The sequence below is a fragment of the Tympanuchus pallidicinctus genome, unplaced genomic scaffold (genome assembly GCF_026119805.1).
Source record: "Tympanuchus pallidicinctus isolate F22 unplaced genomic scaffold, pur_lepc_1.0 scaffold12, whole genome shotgun sequence".
Lineage (NCBI taxonomy): Eukaryota > Metazoa > Chordata > Aves > Galliformes > Phasianidae > Tympanuchus > Tympanuchus pallidicinctus.
The window spans coordinates 5,913,913-5,927,810 of NW_026294637.1; the positions used below are offsets into that span (position 1 = coordinate 5,913,913).

Genomic DNA, 13,898 nt, shown 5'->3' on the forward strand with positions numbered 1-13,898 from the left:
ACACATGAGAAATACATTCTGGTCCAGAGGAAGGAACAGCCATTTGCTTTTTAATGGGATATTAACCCACAGGAGAGTACAAGGACTTTGCCTGCCTCATTTTACTGTCTTCCTTTCTGAGACACCAGAAAGAAGGGACAAACACACCCTATGTAACACAGGTCCTGTCCCTCAAATGAGGATAAAAATACGTATTCCTCTACTTCAGCCATACGCAATACAAGCAGTAATTGTGCAAGCTGCTGACATGTTAATAGCTATAGGAGAGGGCTGGCTGCGTGGGAGCATGGCAGAAATGGTCATTTCTCATGCAACACCACATTTTCTTCCATTAGCACAATCGACATGGCAGGAAAAGTGCCTTTGGGAATCTGGATGCCATATTCTTCACAGGGAGGTCTTGGACCCCACCGCATCAGATCCCACCCATGACAACTGCAATTTCTGATGTCAAGTAAGTATGCACGAAGTAGAAATCAACTCTTGCATATTAAAAACAGTGTTTTCTGTGAGAGAGGAGAGGGATGGGGAGAAAGACGAGACATCTTTATACTTACCCAGCAAACGGAGAAGCAGGAAAAGCACCCCCAGAGCATAAGACTTGAGTTCGGGGCTCACGGTTCTGTAGGGAGGAGAGGGAGACAGTGAAATCGATTCTTATTGTTCTGCTTTCATTAACACACCCCATGGCAATTCCATGCTGTCAGCCAGGATGCCACCACCACCTCTTCAAAAAGTCATTAATGTGGCTTTTCTTCTTCCTTTGCCTGAACCGCCTACAGCCTCAAAAGTAATTGCAGTGGTGGCCATGTGATAGGTGCAGGAATTTAGCAAAGTCATTAACAACAGCAGCTCGTCTTGCTGTTGAATGGGGAAAAACGGAATTCTCATCTCAGCAAACTGGCATTTACCCCATCGTGTTTTTAAGGCTCCAGATGTTGAGAATTTGTATCATCTGGAATCGCGGAATCACAAGGGTTGGAAAAGATCACTAAGCTGATCCAGTTCAACCACCAACCCATCCCCACCATGCCCATAACCACGTCCCCCCTCAGTGCCACACCTACACAGTTCTTGAACACCTTCAGGGACGGTGACTCCACCACCTCCACGGGCAGCCTGTGCCCATGCCCGACCACTCTTTCTGACAAGAAAGTTTTCCTCACATCCAACCTGAGGAAAGAAAACTTCTTGTCTGGAGTCTTCTCAGACTACAAGGAATAGGGGTGGAAAGGAAGATGATGGACCAAAATGTTCAGCAGAACTGCTGGATCAAGCCTCCCAGTGGGGAAATGCTCAAGAAAACGAGTTCTCATGGAATTTGTTTTATACTGGGAAGACAACTGCTGCCCCACCTTTTGCTGTGGACAGAACCCAGTTTATCACATTAGTATTAGCCTTCATAGGTGCCTTAAAAAATAATTCATGGCTTTCTAATTCGCTTAGCTCAAGGATGCTACTGGCTAAAGGTATTCTCTGGAGGTAGGCTCAGAGAAGTCTTCGGCATTTCAGAAACCATTAATTTGGTTTTAACTCATATAATAGCATTTTATGTCCCAGAGGATACAAAGGCTTGGAAAGCAGACAGCGATCCCCATGTGACTGCATATATATTGGCATAAATATATCCCCACAATACCAATAAAATAGCCAGAAAGAGCAATTGGTTTTAAATTAGGAAAAGACCATTCTGATCACCTGCCTTCATCTCATGCATTACACAGACCATGTAACACGATATCCTGAGTCCTGCATGAAGCCCAAACCTCTGGCTGTGTTTCAGGAGAGTTACCCAGGCTCAACATAAGACTTAATGCCATGAAGAATCTACTCTTGGAAAAATATTCAAGTAGTTAATGGCTTGGCTTAAATAGGATTCTACAGTAGAGTGGGAAATAAAGGAAGTGAAAAGAGTATCAAGGTTTATTTTATGAAAAAATTGACAGTCATCTGAAAAATTCACAGTGGGTTTTTAATTAATAGTGGCGTTCATCCATCCACCTTTTTGTATTTAAGACCAAAGTCCATTCCCACACCATAGGGTGAAGTAACATTTGCCACCTGGAGATGCTATCTTTCTTTAGTGCCTACCACAGTGAACTAACGACTTTCCTAGACAAGACATCTAATTAGTAGACACTGAAGCAAACAAATCTCACACCAGATTCTTCAGGGTACGGACTTGCAGTGATTCCTGCCCTCATGGCACCTGCTTCCCTTTAGATGCTGGACAAGCAATATCAGAAGGCTTTGAGGAGTAAAAGACAAACCTATTCATATTTTTATTCCCCCCTGCAACCCATCATCCCAGACAGTCTCCAGACCCCAAAGTGTCTCTACTATCTTCAAGTGGTTACATCCGATGGAATTGTTTCCAGACCAAAACTTCAGTTCTCTTTAAGTGACCATCTCAGGCACATGCCAAAGCTACTGGTCCCAGTGCAACTCATGCTGGCTCCGAGAGGGGAGTTCATTCTTAAGTTAACCACAGGAAGCAGATGATGCCACTTGTCCCTGCCAGAGACACCATGAATACACGCCAGCACCTCCTTCCAGCAATGCTTTACCCAAAAGTACAGAGACCATGAGGTTGTATATGGTGAACAGCTCTTTCCCATACATTTTAGTAGCTAAAAACTAAAACTCTGATATAAGTGTAGCTGCTAGTTTGTATGGGTGAATTGTTTATTTCCCAGAAGTGAGAGATGAGTGTTTTTAATGTTCCCTTCCTTTTTTTCTTTGCTTGTATTCTCCTTCCTGGCGGCTGACTGGCTTATCTCATTTGGAGTCGACACGAAGACAACTCCATTCAGGATCCTACAGGTGCTGGTAGCTCCCCTGAACAAAGAACCCTTCAAACTTCAGATTGCTTTTGCCACAATATTTATCACGAGAAGTTTGATTTCCCTTTAGCTACCGTAGATGCAAAGAGAGAAAAGAAGCAGTAGGTGGAATATCTCATTTTGTATCCTGCAGGGAGACATGCCCTCACAGAGCCGTTCTGTCCAAGATCCACTGAAGAGTGCGCTTCTAATACAAACCTTATTGATTGGACTTTATTGGAATTTTCCAGGCTGCAGAATGGATCAGCTATTTATGCCTCTGGTTATTATTTGCAGTAAGTGACAGTCCTGACAGATAAGTAATTCTGGATAAACGTGGGCTTAGGTATAATGCTTATATCACAGGGGGAAGTGTTCCGTGTGTCTGGAAATAACACAAGGTCAGATATCTGAATAAGCTACTTCAGCTATTCATATTGGCTCTACCCAGAGACGTCCTTCACAATTTCAAGATCCTTTTGTTCTTGGACTTGGTCCAGGATGAGAGAAGTCAAACTCTAGCCAAGGCGGTACTGACCAACACTCACCTTTGCAACAGCCTTTCATTTTTCCGTGGTTTCTAACATCTCCAGGCCATTTCTACAGGTATCTCATTAAGCCCTTACCTGCTAAGAACACAGGGCTGCACTACTGCCACTTTGCTGATGCAACTGTAACGCCCACATTCTGCTGCACATCTGCACCTCCCTCCCCACGCTCCCTTTTTTCCGGCACTGTACACAGGCTATCCCTTTATTCTCAGTACTGAACACACCACTGGGGCCATAGCATGGATGCCACCATCCATGACCCCACTCTCCCTGAGAGCAGCCCCCAGGTGAGCCATGGGGTTACCTGATGAGGATGATGACCGATGGCGTCTGCGCCATGGCCCCGATCATGCTGCAGACACACATCACGCAGAGGAATGTCAAGAAGGCCTCTTCACAGCCAGGACTGGGGCATTTTCCAGGAACGACGGTGGCATTTTCGGCAGGGACCGAGCTGAGGCAGGAACAGCCACTGAGGTTCTGTGGAAGAGCACGGGGAATCAGGGAAAGCAAGAGTCACAGCCCCACTGCTCACCCTCTGTAATGCCACAGCCACAACGAGCCCTCCCACAGTTAATTAAGTCACTCCTAAGTGCTTATTTGAGGGGAGCTTGGGAAGGGTTTCAGGAGCGTGTCAGCTCTGATGCATGCAACCAGCAAGGAAACACCGTCCCTTGGCTTGTTTCTTTCGTCTGCTCCTTTCAAGTCTCTCCCATAAATGTCACTGTGACAAAATTATTACCAAGTTATACTCCTTCAGAGAAGAATAAAGAAACGATTTGTGTCCCCGAGACACAAAAGAACCCCAAATTATGGTTCTAATTACTTTCCACTTTACCTCTGTCTTCTCTTGCAATTAAACTGAAGTACATTAACATCGGGTAAGTCTGCAGCCCTGCTCCTGGCTGTAGGTTGAGTGCCTGATTCCAGCACTCTGAGCGCTGGGAAGGGGACAGCCATGGGAGGTGCAGCAGACCACCATGGGTTGACTATTTCAGCTGGGTGCCACAGACACCGCCGAACTCAGGAGCACTCCGGGGCCAACAAATGACATCAGGTTCACAGAGACTTTTTGTGGAGCTAAAAGCTGAAGTTGGGCACGGTAAATTTTATCAATATATGATCAGAAAGGGAGAAATGACTGAATTTTTCTTTGACGTCTTCAGCAAGTGCAGAGTGTGAAAAGAAGCTTTGTTTGCCAGTTGTAGATTTAGTTTTTTTCTTATTTTCCAGCTCACCCTCCTGAATTTCTGAGCAGGGGATGTCGATGCAATTAAGGAGCACAATACTACCAAGAAATCCCTTAATGAATAAGAATGAAACGATCATAAATGATTCATGGCTTGTCTTCATTGGGCTGCTGGGTTTGTGGGTCACATGTTTGTAAGAGAAATAATGCCATAAAGTAAAACATACGGAAAAACAGCTAAATCCCTCCCCTTCCCCTCCACCACATCAAAGTAGAAGTACCTTTGCTTTTCTATCAGGGTCCCCTTAGGACTTTACAGAAGCACACTTTCTGGTTCACTGCCTCTAAAGTAAAGGAGCCATGGGGACAGAGCTCTAGCCTTTCTGACACCGATCTCTTTCTTCTGTGCAGGAGTCAAATGATTTTCTTCCACACAAGTGCATAGCGGGCAAGAGAGACTGCAGTGCAGAACTCCAGGAAAGCTGGAGGAGACATGCAGGTGCCTTTCTTGCTGGCAAACACTCATTAAAATAACAAACTCCTGTGCTGTGAGTTAGAAGCTGCCACCTGAAGGCTTCGAGCTGGTAGCAATTAGCAGCACCGCAGAGGTGTTTGTGCAGTGACAGCAGTGCAGCACTGTAACTCCTGGTTCTTACTGTAGTGCACTGCTGGTAACCAAACAGCCAGGACACGGCCTTGCAGATTAAAACCCATCTAAATGCATAGCTGTACTGAAATATCCTGGGATTAAACTTCCATCAGAGCAAAGATGAAGAACTGGCTGCTTATTTCCAACAAGCTCTCACTGAGGGAAAGAAAGCACCTTTTTCTGGCAACGATGGGGCCCATTCTCCTCCCACTAACCTAACTTCATCCCTGCTATAACAAGCCATGTCACTGGACCCTACCTTTGTACCCTGACTCTTGGCACCTCCACCCATTTTTTCAACCACTTTGCACCCAAGTGGTGTCCCAAAGCAGTGCAAGTAGTTTGTACCAACTACATCTGCTTGCTTTGTGCTGTGCCTCATCCTTACTTGGGAGATCTTTGATCTTTTATTACTGACGTGCTACACAACTCACAGAGATCAAACAAGGCAACATCAAAGATGGACTTTTACCTTCACCCTGTGGAGAAGCAACTTTCTGTTACCCATGCCAAATTATTACAGATTCCCTTCTCTGCAACTCCCCCCTCACCATTCAATCACACATTTATCAGACTTCCACTGGCCAGCGGATTTTTCTGTGGGCATGTGAAGCTGCACAAACGCAGTTTGCTTCCTATGTTTGGATTAATTATCTACACAAATTTCCCGTGTTTTCAATCACCTAATTTCTAAACCTTGGCTCTGATGATAGGACAGGGACAAGCTGCTACTTCCCTGCAAAGCCCTGAAATGCCAGCATCGCAATGCCAGGCTGGAAAACATGCACCTCCAGCCGAAGGGGAGGTTAAGAAAAGCAGTACAAGAAGTACAGTAGAAGGCTTTGTATGCATGGGTCATTTGTGGGTATGGCCCAGAAGAGATTTTCTTGTGGGTGCCAGAGCTCTGGCTATCAGCACTGACACTTGTAAAGCTTTTTGGATAGGTGCACCCCTGGAACCAGCTCAATAAGAGAACACAAATGAAAAAGAAACAACTAACTGAGCTACAAACTGCTTTTAGAAATTGTTCACAGAGGAGAAATGGAGAGAGGCAGTCAGAAACGTCCAAGGCAGTAAAGTTAAATAAAGCATTCAGAGAATTTTATGTCTCAGTAAAAAGGAACCCTTGGCTCATCACGAGCATATAACATTCACAAGACCCTCTAGACAGGTCATTACCTGGATTATGGGTTTAAAACCTGGTTTGGAAATTTGGCTTTGCCTCAGGGCCACTGCATAGCCAAACTGGTCCATAACTCTTGGTAATACCCTTTCCAGACGATGCTATTGCTTCACTAATTTGTGTTTAAAATGCTACTGCAAAGAAATACACAAAGCAAAGCAACAAAAAGAACTCTGGGATGGAGACAAAAGGGCAAAATAAGAAAGAATGAGTGAATAAAAGTGGAGGAAGGGAGAGCGAGGTTCTTGCTTGGAGGTTTGCTCTTATGAAGCACGAGGTCAGGCAGCTGCATGCTGAACAGGCAGAGCTGAATTTTCATTACTGTGCTCCTTCCAGAGGAGTCAGAGTTCTGCCCTGAGTCACACAGCGAGGTGGTTCTTCCTGCACTCCAGACACAAACGACACTGGTTGTACTCTTGCTAAGGGCTCAGGGAACTGGTGAGACACTATTCTCTATTGTGTGCCCTGGACAAGCTGCCTTCTTGTTAAAATCATCACGTTGCTGCTCCAAGTGTTGTGTCTCTTGTTGAAAGGAGAGCAGAAGGTAACGCCTTTACATGTACTATGGCCTGGGTCACACTCTCACAGAGTCCCTTCTGGGGTTGCTGAAAGCGCCCTGAATCCATAGCGCTTCTCTCTTGTCAAAGGGATGCCTGCATCTTCAAGACTGGAGTGGGAATTCAGCGGAGGTGTGAGCTCCTGGGTCATCCGTACCAAGAGTTAGCAATGAGCTTGTGCCTCTGCTGCCTATTCAGAAAGGAAGGACACAGCCATGGAGAGATAATTGCATGTGGCAAGCACTGCAGCTGCAAGTGGTCGCTGTGACCAGGCTCACCTCCCACTCACTCACGGTGTAACTCAGGAGACGCTAGAATTTCAGCAGCACTAAATGGAAAACCAGACCTCTGAGATATTGCTAAGAATTCCACGTCTTTACACAGAGATGGTTTGGTCTTCAGGAGTTTTCTAAAGGAATAAATTCCTAAGAACTGAGAAATGCTGAATGCCTTTGGATGGAATCTCGGCTCTCTTGACAATTGCTCTTGCCATTGCCTCAGAGCAAAGGAGTGAAAGAGAGAAGCAAGAGAAGCGGAGGGAAATCTTCAATAAAACTGAATGCAATCAGGGTCTGGTCACATCTATCTAGGAATCAAACTTGGGAAAAGAGCAAAAGGAAAAAAGAGTAAAAAAGACTGAGCAGGGTGAACATAGTCAGATGGAGAACCGAGGAGATAGGGAGCAGCAGGAGAAGAGGGAAGCTTTTCCCACAGCTCAGGCCAGCAAGCTCATGCAAAAGATTTGGGTTCTGCCAAAGGACACACACGCACATTTCCCCTTGTGTTCCTGTGCTTCAGTACTGAGGGGAAAAACTGAAGGAGGAGCAGAAGGACGAAAAGAAAAGCCATCCTGTCTTGAGAGCGACCCTGGCATGCTGCTGCCAGAGCAGGAGGGCATTTTTGCAACAGAGCGAAAAACAGCTAAGGATAATCTGAGTTTTGGGGGTTTAACCACTACTGACTGCAAATGAGCCTCTCTACCAGATACGTGCTAACTTCTCACAGATTCATTCCTACAGACAAGAGATACTGAGGAAAGGCTGCTTACTGTGCTGCTGCAGCCAGCAAAGCAGGCAGACAGGTAGGTGACCCCATCTGCCCCACAGACTGGAGTGAAGGAATCAGTTTGGCATTCACAGTTGTTATTGCAGGGGGAATATGGGTCCAGAGATGAGGTTGGAGTTGAGCTGTAAGAGAAACAGAAAAACAAATCAACAGACTGATACCAGCTTTTCTGACCAGTGCCACATAAACATGGCTTTGAAGGGGGTCAGATAAGGCAAACAAAATTAGAAAAAGCAGACTGCAGGCTATCTGGGTCCCAGTTTGAAGAAAACCAGGCTACAGTCTCTCCTGGGGACAGAAATGCCTTGGCCACCATCTTTCCACAACAGGACATCTAATGTTAGACTTGGGCTGCCTCTCTAATGAGCAGCCCCAAAGCCTTGCTCAGGGAAGGGCTCTGTTTTTCTAGAACAGCGAGCAGTCGAGAGCCTGAAGGTTTCATCTTCGAAACAGTCACCACTATGTGCTGAGAAGCACCAGAAAATAAAATACAGATTAACTCTCTCCAAGTCCTGTGAAGTCCTCCAAGTCTCCAAGTCCAGTTCAGTACAGTGAACTGGGTACCTCATTCCTCCCATGAAAACGGGTTTGGAGCCATTAATATTCTCTCCACCACCTCTGAGTTTCCCTGTTTCCAAAACATGGTCTGCAAACTCCCCTCAGGTGCTTCAAAAACCAAATGAAGCAGCGTGTGTCCCTTGATGCCAGGAGAAACCAGATGGTGCAATGGACCCAACACTACAGAGGCGGTCACAGGTTCACAATCGGGTCTGGCACCTTTAGATTCAGTTTGTATGCTTTCAATAAAGCTCATTTGCCAGCTGTAGGCACTCAGCTCTCACAGAGATGTGTGGTACAAAAGCCCTCAGAGTGAGAGCACTGTTTGACATGGCCCTAATTAAGCTGCTTCCTTCATATGGTTGCTTGCGGGCCAGCACTGCCTGAAGGCTGCTCATGGAGGACAATAACATGGCATTTCTGTTGGCAAGGCTGAGTGAGATTTGCCTTTTGCTGGCTGGCTGGAGGGGAGACCCTGAAACTCCGGGGACTTACTTGTTTCCATAGGGAACAGTAACCCCTGCCACAGGTCCTGTGTCACATCCCAGGAACAGGAATGACACGTAGCAAGCTGTGGACACCAGGTTCACCAGCATGGCCATCCTGATAGCTCCCAGAGCAGAAAGGCTGAGCTTCTTCACCAAAAGACCACCCAGGAATATGCCCAGACATGCACATGGGATTGCTGTCATCCCTGCAAGAGGAAAAAATCAGCTTGAACAAGTGCAGGTAATGCTCAGTGAACAGCACTATTACATGGTGAAACATTCTTACCATCATCTACTGGAGTAGCACCAAGCTGGTATTTATTTGTTCTTGAAATATTCTTCTTGTTAAATCAATAAACCACAGAGGCTGTGGTACCTGGCAGTGTTAGATCCTGTCTGGACTGGCAGAGCAACTCACCCACCACTGCTTTACTCCCATCCGTGCCTCAAGCCCTGCACAATTAAATCTGTGCTGCTCTCTCCAGACTCATTTTAGGGTAAACTGGGGCTGCCCAGCAGAGAGGAATGCATGCAAACGGATATTCTGCCTTGCACAGAGGAACCAGGATCTTCTTTCAGTTTTCATCCATACTGTAGGGGGATGGCAAAATTGCTGAGATAGGCCCATCCTAATCCAACCAGCAGCATCTCTATTGCCCCCTGTGACAACTGGCAGCCAGAAAAGTCAAGAATATTCTGAAGTGCCTAGAGACTTTGGATGAACCCTGCTTGGTATACTTCAAAGTACTCTGATATTCAGAGATTAGGCAATAGTTGCATTAGGAAATATTAAACCTCCCTTATAGAATCTTCCCAAACCATAAGATGCAAAATCACTGCCAGAAGTGACTCACTTTTCAGGCACAGAAAAGCATTATCACACTAAACTTGTCTGGGTTCAATTTAATCCCTTTGCTGCCAGTTACGCTCCAAACCTTACCTACCCAAGCAGAGCACAGAAGCGCATCCAAATCCTGGCACTTATGGACTCCTACAAACACCACCTGGGAAATCTGGCAGCAATGCTGCTTAAATTAAACAAGTTGTTTTGAGGACAGTGGAAGTATCAAAGTCTCCCTTCCCCCTGCTGGGTCAGAGGCAGGACGTGCTCTGGCTCATGGCAATTCCCACTCTACAGACCAGCCAGCTGTACACATGCTGGCTGGCCAGGCATCCTCCATCAAACAGTGGTTTTCCTTCTACCACTGGGTCAACAGCGAAGCTGCTTTCCTTTGCTAAGCCCTTAATTTTCAAGAAGGACAGAAGAATCCAACATATCTGAGACCTCTATGTCACTGGTGAAGGCAACATTGATGGCAAGGGATTGTTTTTTGGAAAACTGGGCTGAAACCAAAAGATATCAACAGTCAATGGGAAAATAAGTAACTGTCAGGAGAGCAGCTTGCAAGTTTTTTATTTTGATAGTAAGACCCATCCATTTCATGACGTCCCAGTTTTCGAGAGGTCGCTGCCAGATGCCCATCTGGTGATCTGTATTTACAGATAACCCAAAACCAACTTGCAGATATTTTAAATGAGTGCTGCTGAGAGAACGGATGTCATAAACAAATCATTAGACTGCTTGGAAATGAGTAGCAGGAAAAAATAAATGAAGATCCTACGTACACATCAGTATCCTGACAGAGGGCAAATGAATGTAGAGGAAAACAGAGTACATGGAAAACAGCAGCAGCATAGTGTGCTCAGAGAGAAGGGGAATTTAAAAGACAACCAAAGTGCATGAGCTTGGCTATTTGAGCTGCTAACTATAATCCTGTCATTTCCAGTCCAAGGGGAAAGGAGGGACTAGCAGGAGAAACTTGGCTTCCTAAGCCAAATGGACATGAGCTGGAGAAATCTGGGATACCTGAACCAGGAAAGAAGTAGTTAGATGGGTGACCCTGTAGCTTGACAAGCAGTTGTGTTCTTAGGGAACCAAATGACCCAAGTGGGTTGGGATTTCTGCTGTACATCAAAGCTAATACATTTCTGGATACTTCAAAGACATCACGTCTCTGGGTGTTGGGCAAGTCACCTTTTGGGCAGCCTTATCAGAGAGCTTGGCTGCAGCCAGCAGCCATGCTGAATGCTTTTCCATGCCTCTGGATGCTGGAGCCTCAGCAGTGCCATGTTACTCACCCAGCAGCTGGTTGGCAGATGAGGTGGTGAGGTTGAACTGCTGCTCCAGGTACTTCCCCAGGAAGGCAGCAAAGCCTGCCACCACAGCTATCTCCATGCAGGCCGCCAGGATGATGCAAGTGAAGACGGGATTGGAGAGCAAGTGCTTTGTTACTTTGGGGATCACTGGAAGAGAGGGAAGAGGGAGACGTGTTACTGTGTGGGCTCTGCTCAAGTTGCTCTCCATAGAACAAACACATGGTACTAAAACTATATTTGCATTATGCTCAGACAAGCTGATTGAAAAGTGGCAACACCAGAATGAAGTACCAACGAAAGAGCCAGATAACAGGAGGTGCCAAGGAAGTCACCTGTCACTCTTCTTAAATGCTATACAGCTTATGTTGAAATTCTGAAGGATCAATGCTTTCCAGTTTGTTTCCTCCACAGAGATGTCCAGCAAAACCCAGCATTCTTTTCCCTTCTCCTCTCCCCATCTGCTACCAATGAACAACGCTGAGCCAGTTGATGAGCACCACACATTATTTCAAGCTTTCAGACACAAGCAGTCCAAGCTCACATTTGGCCCTTCCTTTTTCTTGCATCCAAATTCACTTCATTTTTTAATTCTCCCATAACACTGCCTTGCTTGCCGAGGGACGTCTTGCAGCACTTTTGGGTGCAAGCTGAAATTCTCCTTTTTAGCCTGGTGACATGGCCACGCATGAGCATAAGGGACATTGGGCACATTAGCCTGTGTGCTCCCATATACCTGACCTTGAGCAGATCAACAGCACCTCCTGCATGGACCCCACCAGCTTCAGCGGCTGCAGCCCTTTGCTGTGTAACACACAGCTGCTTTAGTTTCATGATCCCTTGCTCCTCCCTTCCGAATCATTAGTGTCCAGAGTCCTCTTCTCCAAGCCCGTCTCTATTTCCGATAAGCAAACACAAGTTACCTTACAAAGGGAAATCTGGCTAATGAATCAGATAGCACATTTTCTACTTCAGCGAACATTTTAATTATTGCAGAGATAACACAGCTTGAAGAGGAAAACATCCCAGTACAGGAGAAAGCCTTGCTTTGTCTCAATACCTGATGACTAATTTCTTCCTGAATTAAATGTGAAAATCATTAAGTTTGAAAATTACCCTGCTGAAGTGGAGTGAAGCCTCAATGGGCCCCTATTTGCATTTTGAAAATCCATTTCCCACCCCCCTCTGGCGTACCAGGGTCTAGCAGATGACAGATTTCTCTGGTGTGGCTTCTGTTTTCCCCTAGGGCTTTTTTTTTGGTGCAAAATCTAATTGCCTTGGCCTCAGCAAGCAAATGCCTGGCTCTTTGTCAAGGCTCTGCTTGGGTCCCCACGGTTCTTTCTTTGGGGGAAAAAAAAGGTTATAATTAGGTTTGATCTAACCTTTTTGGAAGGGGACACTCCACAGTTTCTACTCCCTTTATAGCATAAATGTTTTTTTCATGCTGTATAAAATTCTTGCTTCCTGAGGATTTGCTGAACATAATGAAGGTGCAGGAGGCATAGGATTTTTTAGTAGAACGGGACTATAAAAATAAAAATAAAAAGAGACAGAGAGGGAGAAGCCACGGTGATTCAGACATGGAGAGATCTCAGGAACCACCTGCTGCCTCCTTCAGTTCTTTGGTGGCCACCTACAGACCTTCCCATCTTGCCAGGAAAAGAAGGGGGAAAAAAAAGGCGAAGGTGGACTTGGCAGAGCTGAGATTGGAAAGCCATATTTAAGGCATTACTGCCTTTTGTGCCTCTGGAGTTCCATTTGTACAAGATTAATGGATTCCTTGAGATGCAGCTCTGTGCCAATTCAAATGTTAAGACGCAGAGGTGTATTTGTAACTTTATCCACCAAATCAGAACAATGACAGACTGACTGTTGCAGGAGGGAATTCAAGACGGTGGACGTTTATTGCTGACGGTGGCAAGGCTGGTACCAAATCACCATGCATTACAAAGTCCAAATCCAGCCTTACTACACGGTCTGGCCATCCTATACTGCAACAGGGCTCTGTTCCCACTGGAGGGTGTGATACAAAACCCAGCACAAAGAGTGCAAAGGCAAAGTAGGCAACGCCTGACAGCTTCCACCATCTCTCAGCATGGGCCAGCTCATTCCCTTTTATTTTCTAAGGAAAATGACAAGAGGCTCCCCAAAGAAATGAATATCCTTTCATCTTGCTACTGCCACCCGTTACGATGATTCATTTGACACCTGCTGCTGCCTTATCTGTCTCAGTTCTTGGGGTGAAATACCTCTGGGAACAAGATTAAAAGTCAGCAGTGAAGTTTAAAATTCTCTCAATAGACCGAAGCGACGTGCTTTCAGCTGCCTGGCATATGGTGCCTGGTGAGAAGAGGGAATGGAAAATGTCTGAAGGGGGTCAGGAAAGCCCCAGCACAACAGCTTCTCCCCTGGAGCCAAAGTCATGATAAATGTTACCCTGAGCCTTGCTGACTCAATCAGAACTTGGATGTGTGCTCTAGCCCAAAAGGTTAGCTGCCTGCTTTGCAGCTCCAAAATGTTGTTAATAAATCTGATGCTGAAGTCCACTCACCAAATGGGAAAAGCGAAAGGACTTTAGGATTTAAAATAGTCTCAAGAGGCCTCTTTGAGAATGCACAAGCTGCATCAAGACAAGGCACAGGAAGGCTCACCCTCCATACTTGGATATTAGGAAAAATTTCT

At 45.8% G+C, this 13,898-nt stretch overlaps 1 protein-coding gene across 2 annotated transcripts in view; it reads right to left on the reverse strand.

Annotated features, from left to right (window-relative positions):
• Positions 1–13,898, reverse strand: part of SLCO3A1 (solute carrier organic anion transporter family member 3A1) — a 112,378-nt gene that overhangs the window by 5,284 nt on the left and 93,196 nt on the right. For both annotated transcript variants that reach the window (XM_052671679.1, XM_052671680.1), the window contains exons 5-9: positions 11,202–11,366; positions 9,070–9,268; positions 8,000–8,138; positions 3,678–3,853; positions 558–622 (exon numbers count right to left, since the gene is read on the reverse strand). In XM_052671679.1, coding sequence (XP_052527639.1) covers positions 558–622; positions 3,678–3,853; positions 8,000–8,138; positions 9,070–9,268; positions 11,202–11,366 — 744 coding nt within the window. The remainder of the gene's footprint in view (positions 1–557; positions 623–3,677; positions 3,854–7,999; positions 8,139–9,069; positions 9,269–11,201; positions 11,367–13,898) is intronic.